At 37.7% G+C, this 21,260-nt stretch overlaps 1 protein-coding gene across 4 annotated transcripts; it reads left to right on the top strand.

Annotated features, from left to right (window-relative positions):
* The first annotated feature begins 1,972 nt into the window (after positions 1 to 1,972).
* On the top strand, positions 1,973 to 19,936 carry CPA (Subunits of heterodimeric actin filament capping protein Capz superfamily). Of its 4 annotated transcripts, XR_605366.6 has the most exons (12): positions 1,974 to 2,174; positions 2,264 to 2,379; positions 4,401 to 4,490; positions 12,848 to 12,912; positions 14,916 to 15,077; positions 16,329 to 16,407; positions 16,482 to 16,559; positions 17,068 to 17,142; positions 17,229 to 17,264; positions 17,893 to 18,019; positions 18,571 to 18,607; positions 19,567 to 19,936. XR_605366.6 is itself a non-coding variant. In XM_008802868.6 (11 exons), exons 1-10 carry the CDS (start codon positions 2,054 to 2,056, stop codon positions 17,998 to 18,000), a joined length of 930 nt encoding a protein of 309 aa, XP_008801090.3. In that variant the 5' UTR covers positions 1,974 to 2,053; the 3' UTR covers positions 18,001 to 18,024; positions 19,567 to 19,936. The 4 variants fall into 4 exon arrangements, 3 of the variants coding, with proteins under 3 accessions (XP_088558855.2, XP_008801090.3, XP_008801089.3); XM_008802868.6 differs by lacking the exon at positions 18,571 to 18,607 and having other exon boundaries at positions 17,893 to 18,024; XM_008802867.6 differs by lacking the exon at positions 18,571 to 18,607 and having other exon boundaries at positions 1,975 to 2,174.
* Positions 19,937 to 21,260: the final 1,324 nt, after the last annotated feature.

Below are 21,260 nucleotides of genomic sequence, written 5' to 3'. Positions count from 1 at the left end.
AATTTGGCAGTATCTTTAATTTAAGGGGTTTTTTTTTGCCTCAACATCCTCCTAAAAATTTAAAATTACATAAAAACTTTTTTAAAATTTATATTTAATTTTGTATTTTCATAGAACACTATTTTTACACAAATATTAGTGTCTTGGTATGTACAGTACGTGGCATGTTTGATATATCTAGTATCACTATGTCTTCCGTATCATATTTCGGTATCCAACTAGTATGGTACGCTATGCTCTTTATCGTCCGATTCAATAAAGTACGGTATACCATAGTTTGAAATATGTACAATAAAAATAGAAATGGACTAATACATAGGTGTAAGGTGACTAGGCAACGGCTATTTTATGACTCAATCAAAAGTTGATGATAACCATCTATATATCTTAGCTGTAGTTGTCCGTAGAAAGAAATGTACAAATTTTGAAGGCACATGCAAAATGAGAAGCAAATCATATAGCCAATCGGTTAATATAGCTCTAGAGTTAGGGCAGATATGAGTTTGGACTAATGAATAATCTTCTGTTTTTCATATCCATGCCATGGCTAATTCCCTAGGCCCTGTTTGGGGAGCTGTTGGTAGTACAGTTTTTGGAAGTAGAGCTGTTGGAAGTAGAGCTGTCTGAAGCAGAGCGTTTATAAAAAGCTGTTTGCTGTTTGGTAACTACATTTCTAAAGTGCTGTGACACTTTAACATATGTTTGGTAAACAAACTGAGAAAGTACTTTTGTGTGACAAAATGACCATAAAGGACATTACCAGTATTATACAACAGAGCATAATAGAATATAATATGTATTAATACATAAATATATGATATAGTATAATATTAATGTAATATAATATAATATTATTATAATATAGTACTATAACATTATGAATTATAGAAAAATAATTTAATATAATATTAAATTATTTAACATAACATATCAATGTATTATGATATAATGTAATATAATATTATATTATAGTATAATACAATAATAAATATATAAAATATTATAATTATTAGTGTAAATTAATTTTTCATCCTTCTAATGACTATTTATCTCTCTAACAAATTTTCTAACTAGGTGATAAAATTGGTTAACTAATTACTAATATTATTTATTTATTTATTTATTTAGATCAAATTATTTGCCACTCACTCATTATTTTTCCTTTTATTTTATTTATTTATTTATTTATTATTTTATTTCATTGAAATATAGAGAGGTCGCCGGCCATGGGTGGTAGCCGGCATGGTGGCTACCACCATGGGCAGCCACGAGCTCCCAAAACAAAAAAAAAAAGAAAAAAAAAGAAGAAGAAGAAGGAACAGAGACGGCGGCGTTGAGAGGAAGAAGAAGATAGAGAGGGGGAGGGCGAGGATGGGTGAGAGAGTAAGAAGCGGGATGAGGATTTTGGGAGAAAAGTATGATTTAAATGAGGATATTTTAGTCCAAAAAACAGCTTCCCGACAAAGCTGAAAACAACGTTTTCGAAAAGCTCCAAATTGGAGCTTCTTCCCAAAAACTGTTTTCAGCTTCCCGCAAAAGTTGAAACAGCTTTTCGAAAATTTTGCCAAATACCATTTTTTATCTAAAAGTACTTTTGGAGAGCCAGAAAGTGCTTTTTGGCCCTCCAAAAGCTCCCCCAAACAAGGCCTAAAAATAAAAGAAATCTTCCCTTGGAGGAGATCACTTTAAGCTTAGAAACGACACTATTGCACGGAACCCCCTAAAGAGGGTTTATATTAGAAGTAAGTTTCTCCGATAAAACGCTACGGATATATAAGTAACGGATGCAAAGGGCGTGACTCCGGAGCCCACACCGATGCGAAACCCAATAAAGGGAGAAAAGCTACGGACACATGTGCCTCATTGATCGAACGGTCGAGATCAGGCATGATCACATCAGACGGAAATCTTGCGTGGTCCCTTTCCTGAGTCTAAAGGATTAAAAAATTTATATATAGGGGTATCTTGGGCTTCATCCGCTTGGATCCTCTCTCTCTTCCCCCCTCTGTGGCTCTCGTATCCCACCCAAGCTCGGAGAGTTGAAGCTGCTCTAATGGCGGACGGGGGGGATGAGCCCGAGGAAGCCGCGGAGCTCCCGGAGAAGGAGAAGCTGGAGATCGCCAAGTGGTTCCTCACCAACGCCCCTGCCGGCGAGATTCACTACGTCGCCAAAGGTGCCCTCCTCTCTCTTTCTCTCTCGTTCTCCCTCTTTACGCGTCCTCTTCTTGATCGTAGAGATCTAAATCCCTTTAAAATCCTCCAGATATCCGATCCGTTCTTGGGGACGATAAAATCTACGAAATGGCGGCAACGGAGGCGTTTCCCGTGTACAACAAGGCCCATTTGATTGTTCTTGAGTTGCCCGACAGGAGCGGCGACGTGAGTCACCGTTGGAATCCATTGGTTTCTTTCTTTCAAATGCCTTATGTCTTGAAGTTTATTTGAAATAAAATCCATATTTTCCCTTTTCTTTCTAATGAATTGATCATAATGTAGTCGTCAGTGCAACTTATTTGGAGGTTATTATGCTCAAATTTCATCGAATTCCAATTGATTTCAGCATTTATAATATTTTTTCGTAGTTTAGCTGAAATTTGGAAAAAAAAAAACTGCCATTGAGACCGTGGGTAAAATAAATTGATCATTGCTTCTGAGTTATAGGTTAGTCCCGTGGGATTGAAAGGAATACTTCCTTGTCATTATGATAGAAAACAAGTTCATTGTTACTGTAGGTGAAGGACTTCATAATGCTGCAAGTTGCAACGCACTTTTCATTTCAAGATGTTGCTTAAAAAAACATTAGATTTTACTCATTTTTGATTCAAGTCTTGATTGCGGGTCAGGTTCAGACATGATTGACATGCATGTTTTCAATAAACGGCTAATTGTTTAATGTTATAGTAGTTATTGTAGGAAACTAATAATTGGCTATAAACATTCTAGGAAACTGCTATTCCTATAAATATTTATAACAAGCTTTTAAACAGTGCTGTTATTTGTGGTTTTCATTGTTTATGTTATAAAATATTGTTTTTGTATCTATACTTTATATGGAGATATTAGTTCATAATCATAATCATCTAGTCTTTGCCCAACTATTGAGGGTCGACTATACAGAGAGATCAGTACAAAAGATAATTCTGTAACATCTTTGAACAATTATTTTATAAAATAACACCATGGTGATGCTATTGAGATCTGTTTCCTATTATACTGGCTAAGATCAGGTGTTAGAACAGCCTTTGTTTTGTTGCAGATTAAATCCTGTTGAGCAGGCAACTAATGACTTCCATTTCTTCTATAGAAATCAATGGTTTTTTTTTTTTTTCTTCTTGGAGGGGGGGGGGGGGTGGTGTCTGATTATCTGTCTATAACAGAGCAGTGAAAATTCTAATACCTTGGCAACAAGGTAAGAGGAAGATGATAATTCTAGAAATAAGAAGATCGCTTGTAAAAAGACATTAAAAGACACTTGAAACCTAACCAATAATATTAATAATTCAAGTAGGAGTCTTTTGGATATTTCCACTCAAAGAAAGCTTGAGTGATCCTAAAATGGCTTGAATAAATAATAAAATACTGAATATTTAATTTAACTGAAGTTTCTGTGATAGCTTGGATCCATGACTGAACATGTTCTGAAGATGCTCGAAACAACCACTATTATGGTATTATACTTAATTATGTCTATTCCATTATTAGAGGCTCCACTCCTCATGCACCATTTGATTTGCAAGTGACCTTGAGATCTTATCACAGTTCTAATAATATGGCTATATCGATGTCATTTCATGAAACCATCATGGGCCATTATAATGACATAATGGACCATTAGTTTGACAAAAATGTTTCCAAGACTCTCATCTATGATAGCTTATAACAATGAACTAATCTTATTGGGAATGTTTTAAGTTAAATTTGGACCATTCTATATTGTCATATTGTAGTTACGCAAGAGTATACTAATATACAAAAATAATATTAATTCCTTGAAACAATGACCATGTCAATAATAGCTGTTATGATGCCAACACTGCAACAATCATGACACATCTGTAGCTGCCAATATTTATAGCCATTATATGTCCATTATTATCATATAAACCATTATAATGGTCATTATAATATTATGAGCATTATAGCATAAGTTCTGAGGTTACTTCATCATAGCTATCCACGCGTGTTTATGTCTTTAGCACACACGGGTTCTAATACTCTCATATTCTAATATATGCTTTTAGATAATCGCTGCGACTTATGAAGAACTTGACAAACAATGACATGTGTTTCCACGACAGCCCAACAATTTCACTAATGTTATCCATGTGTGCCGACTGCTAAGCGTTTTATTAAGCGTACATGTGTTTATAATTTCTCTAAATTTTGATACATGCTTTTAGGTAATCATTACAACATATGGGGAACTTGATGAACACAATTACTTTGATCCCAGGACTGCTCAAGTAGCTACAGTGGATCATGTCAAACAAGTAATCTCTTCATCCTTGGCCCAGCAATTATTTTCTTTTCGCTGCTAATGGAATGTCTTGGTTTTCCAAAAAGGAAATACATTTACAATCAGAACTTATGCTTAATTCAGCTTGAAAAGATAGGCTTATGCCAAGGGAAGATGAAATCATAATTCTCATTACTTGATGTTTAGCTGTAGAAACAGGATTACAAATGCAAATTAAGGAATGTTAAATGAACTTGGTGGCAGGTTATAACTGATATTACACCTTATCTAACAATTTAAAAAGAAATATATAGCTTCTTGTTAACATATTGGCAGGTTCTGGTTCAAATAAATAATAACAAGGAGGAAACATGGATAATGGGACCAGAGCAATAACAGTATTGATATTAAAAGAAAAACTTTTGAAAGGTCTACACTAGAAGCTACAGTTATAAGTTCGTACGGGAACTCTGGCATATTTTTTTGCACATTCACAAAACTAATGTTCTCTGTGACAGTTTCACAGAATCCTGAAATGAATGAAAGATTTATTGAACCTGCACTAAGGCATCACTGGTAAGCATAACTCCAGACCTTACTTTCCTTCTGCCATGAGCACACACAAAAGAAGACACAAAACAATTGTTGCGGAAAATACAGGATCCAAAGGGCGAACAGAACAATGCACAGAATTCGGAAGAGGAAGAGGAAGAAGAAATTGAACACAGAGATTTACGTGGTTCGGCAATGTGCCTACGTCCACGGGAGCGAAACGGCCGTAACTTTCACTTCTGTCACAGAATAACAAGGGTTACAAGATATTTATAGCTAAACCCTAACCCTAGAGTCCCAATCCCTATCAGCATCCCTGGTAAAATAAAATATTACATAATTATCCCAAAGATAAATATATCCCGTCGCTTCGCTCCGCTCCGTTAGAATACCAGTATACCACTCAAATAAGAATACCACTTAATATGAGCCACTTATTCTAACAATCTCCACCTTGGCGAATATTCACCCCTTAGGAGAAAAATAACCTGGGACACCACCTGACGCTGATAGGTTGGAACACATCCTCTCTAGCACCTAGAGATGTTAACCAAGTCCAAGCAATGCTTGAACTTGTCTGCAGTAACGGGTTTTGTCAACATGTCTGCTGCATTTTCAGAAGTGTGAACTTTCTCAAGCGATATATCACCGGAAGAAACCAACTCCCTGATCTTGTGATACCTCACATCTATGTGCTTGGTTCTCGCATGATACACCTGGTTCTTCGCCAAATAGATCGCACTCTGACTGTCACAATGCAACTGAACTCTACCTTGCTGAACACCCAGCTCCTTGACTAATCCCGTTAACCACAATGCTTCCTTGGCAGCCTCAGCCACTGCCATATACTCTGACTCAGTCGTAGATAGTGCAACTAGAGACTGTACTATGGACCTCCAACTGATAGGCCCTCGTGCAAGAGTAAATACATAGCCTGTAGTCGACCTCCTGTCATCTAAGTCCCCTGCATAATCTGCATCAACATACCCCACGACTGAAGGATCATCTTGCTGTCTGACAAACATGATACCATGGTCTGTAGTACTCCTCAAGTATCTGAAAATCCACTTGACTGCATCCCAATGCTGTCTCCCTGGATTCGCCATAAACTTGCTCACTGCACTAACTGCATGCGCCAAATCCGGCCTAGTACAAACCATAGCATACATCAGACACCCCACTGCACTAGCATATGGAACCTTTGACATGTCTTCAATTTCTTTTTCTGTCTTTGGGCACTGTGAGGTAGACAATCTGAAATGATTCGCTAAAGGTGTGCTCACTGGCTTCGCATTACCCATGCTGAATCTCTCCAACACCTTTTGTATATAACTACCCTGAGATAACCACAATTTTCTGGAATCTTTGTCCCTGCGAATCTCCATCCCAAGAATCTTCTTGGCCGCGCACAAATCCTTCATATCAAACTCTCTACTCAACAAAATCTTCAACTTGTTGACTTCATTTATACTCTTCGCAGCAATCAGCATATCATCCACATACAGTAACAGAAAAATAAAAGAACCATCATCAAGGCTCCTCAGATAAACACAACAGTCATACTCACATCTTCTGTAGCCAATCCGAATCATGTAGGAGTCAAAACGCTTGTACCACTGCCTCGGAGACTGCTTTAGCCCATAAAGTGACTTCCTCAATTTACAGACTAAGTGCTCCTGTCCAGGTTCTGAAAACCCTTCTGGCTGCTGCATGTAAACCTGCTCCTCCAACTCACCATGAAGAAAAGCTGTCTTTACATCCATCTGCTCTAACTCTATATTGTAATGTGCTACCAATGCCAACACTACCCTGATGGAAGTGTGTCTGACCACTGGGGAGAAAATCTCATCATAATCAATCCCAGCTCTCTATGAGTATCCCTTTGCTACCAGACGTGCCTTGAACTTTTCCCCTTCTTTTTCTGATACTGCTTCCTTTTTCTTGAACACCCACTTGCATCCTATCGCTCTCTTCCCCTTTGGAAGCTCCACCAACTTCCATGTCTGATTTTTATTCAAAGATTCCATCTCCTCCATCATAGCACCCATCCATTTACTCTTCTCCTGGCTGTGTACTGCCTCCTGAAAAGTAGTAGGATCTCCACTGCTAGTGATTAATGCATAGGAAACCAAATCTTCAAAACCATACCTAGTTGGTGGCTTGATAGTACGCTTGGGTCTGTCTGTGGTTATATTATGTTGCTCTTGATCGGCTGAGGTAGAAGTCTCTGTATCCTGAACATTATTCTCCTTGACAGAACTCTCTAACTCCACCTGCACCACCTGCTTATTGCTGCTGCAACTTTCTGGCATCTGCTTCTCTTCTTCTTGAGTACTTTTCAATATGGCTTTCTCATCAAAAACCACATCTCTGCTGATCATCACCTTGTTTGCCTTCGAATCCCAAAGCTTGTACCCTTTCACCCCTTTCTGATACTCCAGAAAGATACACTGTCTAGACTTCGGGTCTAGCTTTGACCTCTCCTCACTAGGAATATGCACATAGGCAGGACATCCAAATACTCTCAAACTTGAGTAGTCTACCTCATTACCTGTCCATACCTCCTCTGCAACCTTACCATCTAGTGCTGCCCTAGGTGACCTGTTAATCAAGAAGCATGCCATATTCACTGCCTCTGCCCAGAAGTTCTTTGCAAGCCCTGCATTTAACCTGAGACATCGTGCTCTTTCAGCTATAGTCATGTTCGTCCTTTCCGCCACACCGTTCTGCTGAGGTGTCTTGCGTACTGTGAAGTGTCTCTTAATCCCATGCTGCTCACAAAACTCAATGAACTTTGAATCTGTGTACTCAGTCCCATTGTCTGACCTGAGGCATTTGATCTTTCTCCCTGTCTGATTCTCTACTTCAGCTTTCCACAACTTGAACTTGGCAAACGTTTCTGACTTGTGCTGCATGAAGTACACCCAGACCTTTCTCGAGAAATCATCAATAAAAGTTACGAAATATGTATGTCCACCCCGTGATGCTACTCTGACTGGTCCCCAAACATCTGTATGAATATAGTCAAGAATACCCTCTGTCTTGTGCGTGGCAGTCCTGAATTGAACCTTGTTCTGTTTTCCAAGAACACAATACTTGCAGAAATCCAGTTTGCAAGTTTTAACACCCTTCAGGAAATTTCTTTTATGCAGTTCCAGCATACCACGTTCACTCATATGACCCAAACGCATATGCCACAAGACTGTATTATCAGACTCAGATTCTGCAGCAGCAACTCCACCTACAACAGTAGTCCCTATCAACCTGTAGATGTTCCCTGCTACTTTCTGCCCCTTCATCACTGTCATAGCACCTCTACTAACCTTCATTACTCCACCTTGAGACTTGTAACAAAATCCGTTAGAGTCTAAGGTACCCAATGAAATTAGATTCTTCCTCAAATCTGGAACATGTCTAACATCACACAACGTTCTAACCACACCATCAAACATAGTAATTCTGATATTTCCTATTTAAATGACTTTGCAAGATGCATTATTACCCATCAAAACAGAACCAGAATTAACTAACTTGTAGGTATCAAACCAATCTTTATTGGGCGTCATGTGATAGGAACATGCTGAATCTAGAATCCAAGAATCCGCGAGATGATCTGAACTGGACGAAACTGAAAGTATATCACCATCACTGCTCTCTGTGTCTTCTTTCACTATATTTGCAGACTTGGACCCTTCAGATCTGTCATCATCTTTATCCTTCTTTTTCTCAGGACAATTCCGCTTTATGTGACCTTGTTTTCCACACTTGTAGCACGTTATGCTCTTCTTTTTTCTGGATTTAGACCGAGATTTACTGCGATTTGATCCATTCCTTGTGTTGCTTCTTCCACGCTCCTAGTTACCCTTCACCACTAAGCCTTCTCCTTGAGAACTCTCAGCACTGGCTTTCTTCCTCTGATGAAAACCTAACAAGGCTCCAATGACGTCCTCTAACTCTAGGGTCTTCTTTCCCCACGTCAGAGTTGTAACCAAATTTTCGTACGCAGGAGAAGCGGGTAAAGAATGCAATAACATCAACGCTTTGTCTTCGTCTTCGAACTTCACATCAACTCGCTGCAGATCACTGATAATCTGATTGAACATGTTGATATGTTGGCTTAAATCAGCACCCTCTGTCATCTTAAGACTGTACAGTTTCTGCTTAAGATAGAGCTTGTTCGTCAACGACTTGGACATGTACCGACTCTCCAATTTTGACCAAATTGCTGCCGGTGATTCCTCGTCCATGACATGATACATCACGTCATCAGCCAGACAAAGTCGTATATTTGAAACAGCCTTAGCCTCCAATTCCTTCCACTCTGCATTACCCATATTATCTGGTTTCTTTCCATACAAGGCCTTCACCATACCCTGTGATACTAACAGATCCTTCACCCTCCTCTGCCATAGCCCGAAATTCCCAGTTCCATCGAACTTTATCACATCGAACTTTGCAGAAGACATCCCTACAATCTTACCTTTTTGCAAAATAAATTAGAGAAAATAGGATCTGATGAAAATAAAAAATACCAGAAACGCCCCTCTTCTCCTAGGTCAGAACGTGCGCACGGGAAAGACTCCTTCTCTTCCGGATGTAAACGTGCGCGGCGGAGGCGGCGCAGTCACGAGCACGGGTGCGGGTGCACGGCGGCGCGGGCAGTGGTGCAACGGGAGGACGCTGGCAGACACGGGTGCACGGGGGCTTTTCTTCCTCGCTCGTGGACTGCAACAGGGAGTTTTTTTTTTCACGCGGAAGCCGGTGAGAAAATCAGGGGAGCACGGGAGGCGTTGCGGCGGAACGTGCGGCCTCTCCTTCTCTCTCGCGTCCGGCCGGCCGGGGGGATCTCCTCTCCTCTTCTTGCCTTGGAAGCCGCCGGTGATGGGGATTTTGGTTTGGACGAAGACAACGCCCAAAAATCTCTGTGAGAAGAGAAACAGCACCCACGGCCGTCGTTCCTTCCCTCACGCTCCTTCCTCTGTTCTTCTTCTCGTTTTGGGAAGAGAACACACAAACCCCAAAACAAAAAATTCCCTCCACGTGAAGCACTTGGGAAGAGAAAACACCAGAGCCCCTTCCCCTACGTGAAGCCTCCTACGAAAGGACCTCTTCTTCGCTGCCTTCAAGAAGCAACCCCTCCTGTGAAACCAACCTGGCACGGAAAAGACCACCCACGGGAGGAAAATTTCTTTGCGTTTTCTCGGCTTGGGAGAAGACGCCTCTAATCTCCCCACGGGAAGAACACCGCCCACGGCCGCAGGAAATATCACCTGAGGCTCTGATACCAATTGTTGTGGAAAATACAGGATCCAAACGGCGAACAGAACAATGCACAGAATTCGGAAGAGGAAGAGGAAGAAGAAATTGAACACAGAGATTTACGTGGTTCGGCAATGTGCCTACGTCCACGGGAGCGAAACGGCCGTAACTTTCACTTCTGTCACAAAATAACAAGGGTTACAAGATATTTATAGCTAAACCCTAACCCTAGAGTCCCAATCCCTATCAGCATCCCTGGTAAAATAAAATATTACATAATTATCCCAAAGATAAATATATTCCATCGCTTCGCTCCGCTCCGTTAGAATACCAGTGTACCACTCAAATAAGAATACCACTTAATATGAGCCACTTATTCTAACAACAATTCTTTTCTAAGTTGACTGATCCTCTTGCTAGCTCCAAGAGTTGCTACTACTCATCTATCAAGTTCTAGAATTGTTAATCCATCAATTTCGTGGCAGACAACTAATGAATTGCAGGGTGATTTTTGTATTCGATATGGATTCTTTCAGTACATGCTTTTAAGATATGTATGGGAAGTCCAAATCAAAAGCTTCATATATGACAGTATTTCAATAATTTACAGAGAGACATGCTAAATAACAATTTAGTTTCCTATTTTTATTAACTGGTGCATTTAAAGTTCTTACCTGGATTGAACAACCAGAAGTTATGGTGATTGTTAGATTATGAAACGTGCAGTACATAACTCTGAAGTGCAATTGTGACTTGGCAAGAGAAGAGATGAACCTCTGAACTCGTAATGAGTTTTCTGAATTGAAAAATGTTGGCGAACAAAATTAAGAGAAGAAATGAATTTGATCAAGTGACATCTTTCAGCATTATATAGGAAACTTGTGTATATTAAGTAAATTATTTACACATGATTTGTGAAGTATTAGCAAAACATGTTGAAAGGATTAAGAAAAATATATATTTTCATTGAGTTGCAGTTGAAGTGGCAGAAAATAATCAGCATAAAAGACAGAAAATAAACAACATGTGTATTCTCTAGCAACTTGGAATTAGGTGATTTTTGTGGGAAGCCTGGAGATTGATATGTTTTACTTCACATATGTTGTTAGCTGGCCTTTGATTGAATATTTTAAATGATACAACACAATGGCTTGGAAAATTTGAGCAATGGACATTACCTGTAAGATTAATGTCATATCAATGTCAATTATATATTTTAGGTTTCTTACATAACATTCCAGTTCTATGGTCAACTGCTAGGTGAAATTGTGCTGTTAAAAATCTTCCTAGAAATTCTGAAACTGCACATTCCAGTCCATATTTTATATATTGAACATAAGTTCCCATGTCAGCAAATCTTCTACAAAGTTGTTACATTATGTTTCATTTTCCAATCATTTCTTTAAAGGTTGAATATGCTCTTGTTCTATGTGTTTGCATTTCTTTTCTCAAGAATCTATTGAAACAAATAGGTGGAATTTGTCATATTTTAGAATGGAGAACCACGAATGTTGAGCTTATCCTTCAATTGATGGTTCTAAAAATTCAGAGTATGTAGAGTTATTTAAAGGTATAGATGTGGGCAGAAGGGTGGGTTATCAACAAAGCTACCTAGAGTTTTGGATTTGTGCCAGAAATTCTATTTGATTTGTGTTCAAATGTCTTATATCTTAAAATGTGATTCAGATATTGCCCAGTTCACATTCTTGCACCTTTATCTTAGATCAACAAGTTTTGTTCCAGCTATATGGGATCAGCCTTAAGGATCAAGGTGTGATTCATCTAGTGCGAGAAAGCCTAACAATTAGCTGTCTGCTTGATATTAATCCTTTGAATTATTGCTAGACTCCTCACTAACACATACCCGGCCAATAGAGCAGCCTTCCTTGTAACTAAAGAGACCAGTAGGCAGGGAGGGAGAAAACACCTTCTTGGTTATAGAGTTTAAAGCTTACACAACTGGGAAGCAAGTCTGCAAGGTTTCCCTAACTTGAAAAGAATCTAGATCGGGAAAAAAGGGGAAAGGTTTTTTGCACTCCTTTTGGTGGGTGAGAGGCAGGGGACAGTTTGATAGTTTCTTACTTTTTCTGTACTGTACCAATTTTGAACGTGCCATTTGTTTTTTATTTTTCTGTAAAATGCTTAATAGATGCAGTGGCAGAGAAAAATTGTGAACTTAACTAGTCTTGTTAACTTATGAGATCAGCAGTCAGAAATATATGATCTTTTATGTTAAAGATTAGCTAGAGAGACCTCTGTGAAGAACAATGACCAGTTACCAAAAAAAAAAACAATATGTTCTATAAGATAACATTCATTTGATGGAGACGCCTTGAAATTTCATGTTTTATTTTTGACCTTTCAATAATAGATAGGCTATACTATAGTGTCTTTTTTGATGTATTATTGTTTAATTTTGTGTGGTTGTTCTCTTACAGGAAGCTAATACAACCTTACTATTTTTCATCTTCATTCATATCTTGATTACATTACTAAAGAAATTTCTATTGCTATCTTGGATTTCAATAACTTCTGAATCTTTTTATTATTCATTGACTTCAGTGATTCAAATCCCTTCAGGTCTGTACCAATTTGAGACCTGCCACTGATGAAGAGCTCCCATCTCCATATATTGAAGAATTTCGGTATGGTATATGCAATAGTTGCAATATGATCTTCAGATCTACATTATTGAGTTTGTTAGATCTTTATTTACATCCTTATGACCTGGATGAATATCAATTATTTGTTTATTAGCAGTTATGGGTTCTCTTTATTATTTTCATCAATAAAAAGTGCTTATATGTGATATGGTTGTATTGGACCTTCCATGAGCTTATCATGTATATTTGATATATATATATATATATATACAGATTTAAATTATTAGTGTTAGCTAATTTTTCACTCATGGCTGAAGTTTAACCATGTCTAGAAGTAGCCACGTGCATCATACCTTGTCATGTGCATTTGCAGCTGGGCATGGAAAAGGAGTCCATGGAGTTCATCAAAATGATTAAATGGTCGTCAAATGCCCTTGATTCTTCAGCGTCTAAACAGCTTTTGGCAGCTAGACTGCCTGCTAATTAGGCAGTTAGAAAAATAAAGAATAAATTGAAGAAAATCCTTTAAGGATAATAACACTTTACCCTTGCGACTTAGTTTTCCTCATAAATCCATTTGAGAAGCAGATTCAGTACAGTTTCCAAAACAGGGAAACAGTGAAGTAGCACTTAGAAGAACTCCTATAAGGGAAACTATAGGAAACATGTTGAAATACTGAAAAATTAATGAAATTAAAAGCTACTAAATTTTCTCAATGGTTTCCTTGGGTTATTACTTGCATCTGTTTTGCATGATTGGTTTCATGATAAAACTTTAGAAACTTTTTCTGTTTCTTGTTTTGTACTTTTTTCCACCCTCGTATAACTGATCCAAAGTTATTCTGAACCAATTAGAATGTAATTTAATAGCTATTGGAATAAAATAAGAGAAGACTAATATTAGTAGTAGAACTGTAGAAGAAATTTAAAGAAATATGAAATTGTACTTAAAGCATCTAGAGGTCTAGACATTTTCAGCAAAATTCATTAACACTTGAAGTAGTGGAGAATTGAAGTGTCATCACAGGCTCAAAAGCATGGTCTGTTGTGCCAGTACCGAGTACCGAACCGATTGCCCGGCGGCCCGCGCCGTGCCGTGCTAGGCCTGTACCGATACAGTAGAGGAGGCAGGGGAGAGGGCGAACGACAGAGAGGAAAAGAGAGAAAGAGAGAAGGGGGAGAGAGAGAGGGAGGCCGACAGAGACCGGTGGAGGGCCGTCGGAAGCCGGCGCCCGAGCAGGAGACGGAGGCCACAACTGAGTCCCCTGTTTCGGACTTCACTTAAAAATTGCAAAATTTTTTAGCGGCCAGACCCCTGTTTCAAACGAAACAGGGGACTCGGCCTCCGCCTCCTGCCCGGGCGCCGGCCTCCGCCGGCCTCCCTCCCTCTCCCTCCCTCCTCCGCTCTCTCTCTCTCTTCATCTCTTTCCTTCTCCTCCCTCTCCGGCAACGGATTTCGTTTTCGTTGTCGGAACCGTCCCGATCTGCCGCCAGGACGGCTCGGTACGATCGGAACGGTCCGGTTCGAAACGGTTCCGCCAACCCTGCTCAAAAGTATCCATTGACATGAAACTCGAAAATGCAATGCCCAGTGCTTGCAGTTCTGGCTGATCTAAATGGGTACTTTTTCAGACTACCAAGGAATAATGCCCTGTTGTGTTTTGTCTTTTCCAAAAATGTCAGCAGTCCAAACTTCCAAGAACTAAAATGTTCTATTCGAGCAATGAAGTGGTTACATAGTGAAGAGCATTCGTGGAGGCATGTATTTGAAATGGATGACTTAACAACTTGACTATTAATTTTATCAGCATATTAAAAACTTCTCATTATATCTGTGTTTGTTTTATTGTTTTTACATGATTATTGGAACCCTCACCTTGACTTATGTGGTGGACATGTTTGATATTATAGTGTCCGACAAAAAAGGGATATGAATAATCATCTTCTTGGTTAAGCCTAAAATTTTTGTTGCTACTAAATAATAAATAAGTGTTTACTGATTTACTCATGTTTTATTTGTGTATGTCATCTTGATAATAATACAGGTGTGCTCTGGATGCTGAACTTTGCAAATATGTTGGTGAAGCTTATCCAAAAGGAACATGTGCAGTTTATTGTACTCGTGGGAAAGATGTGGAAGGACCAGGAGCTGATTTTGAGTTTGCAGTAGTGATTTCTGCCGCTAGACACAGCCCACAAAATTTCTGGTGTGTTTTAAGTTAGTAATGACTTTATTTCCATTATTTCTCTGTTTGGAAAGTGTAGGTATTCTTGCCTATAGGTTTCACAATAGCCAATTTCTTTTTTTTTTTTTTTAGTAGCATGTACCATGCTTACTGATTGAGGACAGTACAAATTATCAAGCAGAAATTCATGCTAGACATGCTCATAAGGTTAACCATGATAAACAGATCTTGATTCTTTAATACAAGAAATCCTACTTTTATGTCAAGTCTTTTATTTGACCTTGCTGCTTGCACCAAAAATTTGCTTCAATTCGCAAGTATACATCATTCTGATCATAGTTGAAATGTTTTCCTGATTTTTCTTGATCTGTTCTTCGCCTGTCCATAATTGTTCGATTGGTTGGATTATTATTAAATTATATGTCAATAATTATTCTCCATGTTTTCACGAATGCCCAGACCTTGTGGACAAATTAACTGATACTTATATTCCAATAATTTTGATAAATGACTTATCAACGATTTCTCTCTCTTGCTCTCTACATATATATACATATATACATACACATGCGTATACATAATCATATTCATACACACACATGTATATATATGTGTATATATCTGAAACGTAGCTTTCTAGCTTAGCATGTATTTTGTTTATACATATACATAAACAAAGGCATGTGTTAATACATGCTTGAAATTTATCAATTATTGAAATGATATTAGTGTGGTAAAGTTGGAAGGAAATAAGATTGATTAAAGATAATTATGTATGAGGTAGTCAAGCATCTCTGCATGATTTTTGCTAGAATTTACACTGATATGTCAGGAGAATAATTATTTTTTCATAAGCTTTTTCTCAGCTAATGGCAATTTTGGGAGAAGATTTGACAGATCCATTGGATCAACTCTTTTGCAGTATAAATAAATTATTTCACATATTTTATTTATTTTGAACTTATATTTGTTTCTCTACGTGGCAAAGGTTTTTCTATTTTCTATTTTTCTGAACTCTAAATCTACTCTTGACAGTGACTATCATTTGCATATAGGATTTTATTAGTAATTGACAACTAGCTAGTATTCAACGTACATTCATAAACAGGTACCCTTGCATTCACTTATTGTGTAAGCAACCCATGTATGTAAATTTCTGTATCGCTTTGTAGTTATGCAGAATGGTAGATATAGCTTAACTGATTGAGACATATTTGTTGGTTCTTGTGGCTCTTATGGGGAACCTAAATATCACTGCATTGTATTATGCAGCAATGGGAGTTGGCGCTCAATTTGGAAATTGGAGTTCAAGGATGAATTGCAAGTTGTGGAAATAAATGGAAAGATGCAGGTACTTTATGTGAAAGCAAAGAATTTCTTGTAATGTTGCATATCTTGCACAAACTAATGCCTAAGCATATGCAGGTTGGTGCCCACTATTTTGAAGAAGGAAATGTTCAGCTGGATGCAAACAATGAATGCAAGGACTCAACCATCATGCAGGTCATGTAGCAGTCATATTTCAGCTTATGCAATTTATTCTCTGTCACCTGTATCTGCCATGCTAGATATATGCTCAATAAAAAAAGTATAAAAATCTAAGTTTTAAGCTTTATCATCATAAATAAGAAAAGCCTAAAGCCATTTAATATGAGGTTGGTTTTGTGGATTCAACATTGCTAGTAGTTCCATTCTTTAGACTCAACTTTATAGGCAATTTTTTCACATTCCTTTCACCTATTCAGCCATGGTTTTCATTTAGCATGACACCCATCTTTTCTTCAACATGAGTCCAAAGCAACTTTCATTTAGGTTTGTCCTTGGCTTGTTAAATGTTACAGTATTCGGACCCTGTTACATTATATTCCGTAGTGGTCCAATGGCATGTTATATGCTTAGATCAATTTATTTGTGCTTGAAGGTCTATCAGATGCTATTAAACTGTATCTGATTTCTCTTAATAAGCAGCATGGATATCATTACTGCCACTAAGACACTGCCCTTTTTTCAGTCCCCTGAAGATTGTGCTGTTTCGGTAACCAGCATGATTCGCCATCATGAGTCTGAGTATATGGCTTCTCTTGAGGTTTCAGTCTCTCTTTGTGGTTTTAATGAATCATTTATATTTAAAATATTTAGCAACAGAGTATCTTCTTTCTATTGTCTATGCAGGCATCGTATCTAAATTTGCCCGACACAACTTTCAAGGTAAGATTAGACTTTGAGGAAGTATAATTCATTATCGTTAAATAAGAATGTTAAATACCTCAATCAACCTGTCCCATGCTTTGGCAAAATCAAAACTGATAGAGTTTAGGTCCCCTTATGGTAATACATAGTACTTTACTGAGGACAGATATTCAACAGTTTTCACATGGAAATGCCTGCATGAGGAGGGGAGGATGATTAGGTAAAGTGTTTTTCCCCAAGAAAACTCTTAATGTTGGATGGAGCAGCCGAATGATATCTGCCGTTTCTATAAACTTGTCCAAATATATCATATGGCAACATAAAGCTTGTGATTGTTAGCAGAAATATTTTCCCATCCATTGAACTATGAAAACAGCTGAAATTATTCCCTTTGTGCTTTGTATTACATGTAGCAATTATGTTTTGTGGGATAAGGGAAAGATCCTTAACTACTCTCTTCTTCTTCGTCTTCTTCTTTTTTTAAATGTTCCTTCTCTTTTAAAATTTCCATCATGAGATGCTATTAAGAAAATGAAAGCTGGTCATTCTTCAGACCAATTCTATCATTCATTTCTTTCTATCATTAAATTGTTAATGTCTTTTTTTTTTGCCTGCTGCAATTGACTTGATCAAATCTCTAATGTAGGATCTTCGAAGGAAACTTCCAGTTACTCGTACTCTGTTCCCATGGAATAATACTTTGCAGTTCAGCCTTACCCGAGACATTTCAAAAGAACTTGGAATTGGAAAGTGAAGGAAGGTACAGGCCAGAGGTGAGGTTGGCATTTTCGTTTTTGCATTTCAACTTCAGGCTCCTTCGTCATGCAAATGTTAATATTTTCCAGTTCTACTAAATTTTCCTTTTAGGATGAGGTTTCTTTCTTCTGATATATTTGGAATTCCTGTCAATTGCAAATTGCAACCTTTTGTACTCCCCTGGGATTTTATCATTTTAAATCTTTGAGGAAAAATCTTTGCAATTTTCTATGATATTGTTATGCAGACCTCATTCAGAAGGTAACACTGAGTTTTTGGTTCACCAAGCAAAAGCGTAGCTGAAAGAAGATTCAATTTATAGACCTGAATATATCTGACTGCTTCCTTGCTTGTGCACTTGGCCTTGTTTCTGAAAATTCAGGACAATTTGCTACTTCGTTGCACAGACCTTGTTATCAATTGAGTTGTATGCTCAATTTTTCGAAAATTGTGCAATCGGTTATAATGTCATTGTGTTATAACCATTATACAAATCAATTCATACTGATTGCTGATATTAGCATTCTATTTCAAACGTGAATATAACTGTTCCCGCATTTTGTTTCAGGGTTGTTAGCTGTGGACCAAAACATTGGCACTCAAGGGTTGGCTTCATAAAATTCTTTTTTCAGAAGTTGTCTTCAAAGAATTCATTTCTAGCAAAGTTAATACATCATTTAGAAACTTCATATTAATATTGAACTTGTTGGAAATTATCCTATCAAAGGTTTCTGATGTTGCTCTATCAGAAAGGCAGCGCTCTATCAGAATGGCAGCATCACTGTCATAGTCATGAACCATTATAACTACAGGGTTTCATTTACACCAAAAGGACATTCTGTTTCAAAATGCTTCATGCATCCTAAGAAGACTAGACCAACTGAACTGTAAATCATTTTACTTTATTTATTTAATCTTTGGACTTGGTCTAGAGGAGTAGCCAAAAATAATAAGTTTCATTTAATGTAATATAAGATCTCAAAAAATTCTTTTAACATTTTAGCTTATCAATTTCAAATGCTATTTTGGCACTAATTTCAGTCTATATGTAGTTGTAACTTAAAATAGAACTTTTGACAACCAAAAGAAGGAAATGCTGTTTGTGTAATTCAACTCAATCATTTTTATCAGTTCAGAATTAGATAAACTTTATTCTTGCTGGTACATTCAATTAGCTCAAGCGCAGATAAGTGCATTATATTTAATTTAGATGAATCCAGTAAGGATCTTTTCTAAACAAATGTGGATGTTTCTTGCATGCATTAAATCATAAGTACTATCTTGCATGTGCAATATGCATGATGGTTTGAGTCAAAGGAGTGGAACTTGGGGAGGGGGGTGTGGAGGCTCACTCTCAGAGCTCCCAATATAATAGTAGAAGATAATAATTTAATAATGATGTCATATTATCTCTTTAGATGTCATGATTCACAACAAACAATTTAGGGTGCTGAGGTTTCTCATAATGATCCAGATTAATTGTACCATTATTTTCTTGTCTGTATCAGCATGTTTCTTGAGGTCTACATATCCAGATTTATTGATTCTGGAAGTGTTGTAACAGGTTTAGTGATTACGTGCTTCTCCTGGATACTCGACTTTTCTGTCTTGCTGGCGTGTAGCCTTTTTGAATGCGAGAGCTGGTGGTGGTGACTCCAGGTTGATTAAAGCAATGAAATTGCTCAAGCACTTGCAGAAGAAAGCCAATCAGAAGATCTAATATCACCAGGTCCTAGTGCAGAAGGTAGCCAGCTCAAAAGATTTCCAAGTTTTCCCCTCCCCACATTTTATCATCCTCGATGAACTTGTACACCCTCTGGTTTTATGTTTTTTTACCCCGAAGTTTTTGTGGTTGAATTTATGACTCTGAGTATCACCTTGTTGCCTTCTGTTCATTAGTGTGAAATTTATATCAAGAGTGCCATGTTTGAATATTTGCAGCTTGCTCATGCTGAACTTTGCCATGCCATGTATGAAGCTTACGCACTGGATTATAAAATATGACCAGTTGCTTTCTGGTTTCTGGAAATTATGTTGATTCTGTTGAGGAAATTAAAGAGATGGCTTCGATATACAAGCATCCCACATCAAATTTTTAACCATTACTAAATTCCTAGTAGATAAACAGAGATATACTGTACCAGACATCTTGAATTGCTAAACTTTAGCCCTGTCTAGTGGAGCTAAATAGCATTGACATGCCGAGGTGTTGGCTGCTAGGTGAGATGTTTGATGGTTTCGTCGCGCACTTTGTTTTTGGGATTTTGCAATTCACAGTTGACACTTCGTAGGAATTGGTTTCTTAAGAGCAAAATTTGAAGTTAAATAATTCTAATGCAAAAAAAATGCCTTGATATGATCGAAGACATGGTCGCTGCTAACATGAAGAAACAAGAAGGATGCCTGACGATATCTCAGAATAATTAGGAAAAGGGAAACATTTTAAAAAATTATTTCAGCATTATTTTTCTTTTCTTTTTTGAGCAAAATTAACATGATAGTTCTAAAAAACAGTTGTTATAATGTTTTATAGGCCAATAATGATCTTGAGCCTTCTCCTTTAAATGCCAATATATGACAGCTAAACGCTGAGTCATGAACATTATTATATCGCATATTATTATGTGACAGTAATAGCAACCATTCGCTTCACCTTTAACTGCCTAAGATTTAAGATGAGCAATGCTATTGAGCTCTGTTATGCATATAACAGCAATTCTCTTTGCCATGTGGCAAGAAGGGATTGATGCAACTCATGAAATTCACTGCCACATTGGATGGAGTTGCCAAACCAGCAATTTTGGCCGGAGTAAATCTTCAAACTTTCACATAAGACAGGTAAATTGAACAGTGATTAGGAGGAGTTTTCTATGGAAATATGAAAAATAAACTTTGCTACTACCAAACTTCAGTTCGGATGGGATCATCTCTTGTCATTCAGGCAAGAGATCATAATTTTGATTGGAGTCCCTCTCAAGGATGGTGTGGTAGAAAGATGTTCCTCGTAATCCGAAAAAATAATATTGCTTTCGGGTTACTTCATTCCCTGCTCTGACATGCCACCATAGAATTAGCCCAATGCTTTTAGGGTTCGAGCTATATTTTTCATGCGAAAAAATGATTCACCTCATTAGATTGCGCAACATCTGCTTCAAGACCTATACAGGCATATTGAAAAAAAATTTAAGTGCTTTGAGAGCTGTGCAAGATGTGATCCAATGGTTGATGCTGTAAAAAGAAATCAATCATTCTTTCTTC

This window comes from Phoenix dactylifera, chromosome 8 (assembly GCF_051530095.1).
Source record: "Phoenix dactylifera cultivar Ajwa chromosome 8, Ajwa_hap1_PhDact_Kaust_v1.1, whole genome shotgun sequence".
In the NCBI taxonomy this organism is placed as follows: Eukaryota; Viridiplantae; Streptophyta; class Magnoliopsida; order Arecales; family Arecaceae; genus Phoenix; species Phoenix dactylifera.
Note: the sequence above shows the minus strand (reverse complement) of the source record. Positions and strands in the feature narration are given on the sequence as shown.

Bases quoted from the DNA above. Each gene is read 5' to 3' on its own strand.
- CPA (XM_008802868.6), top strand. From the start codon at position 2,054: ATGGCGGACGGGGGGGATGAGCCCGAGGAAGCCGCGGAGCTCCCGGAG. The intron at 4,491-12,847 runs GTAATCTCTTCA...AAATCCCTTCAG, and splicing joins CAGTGGATCATGTCAAACAA to GTCTGTACCAATTTGAGACC. The intron at 12,913-14,915 runs GTATGGTATATG...ATAATAATACAG, and splicing joins CCATATATTGAAGAATTTCG to GTGTGCTCTGGATGCTGAAC.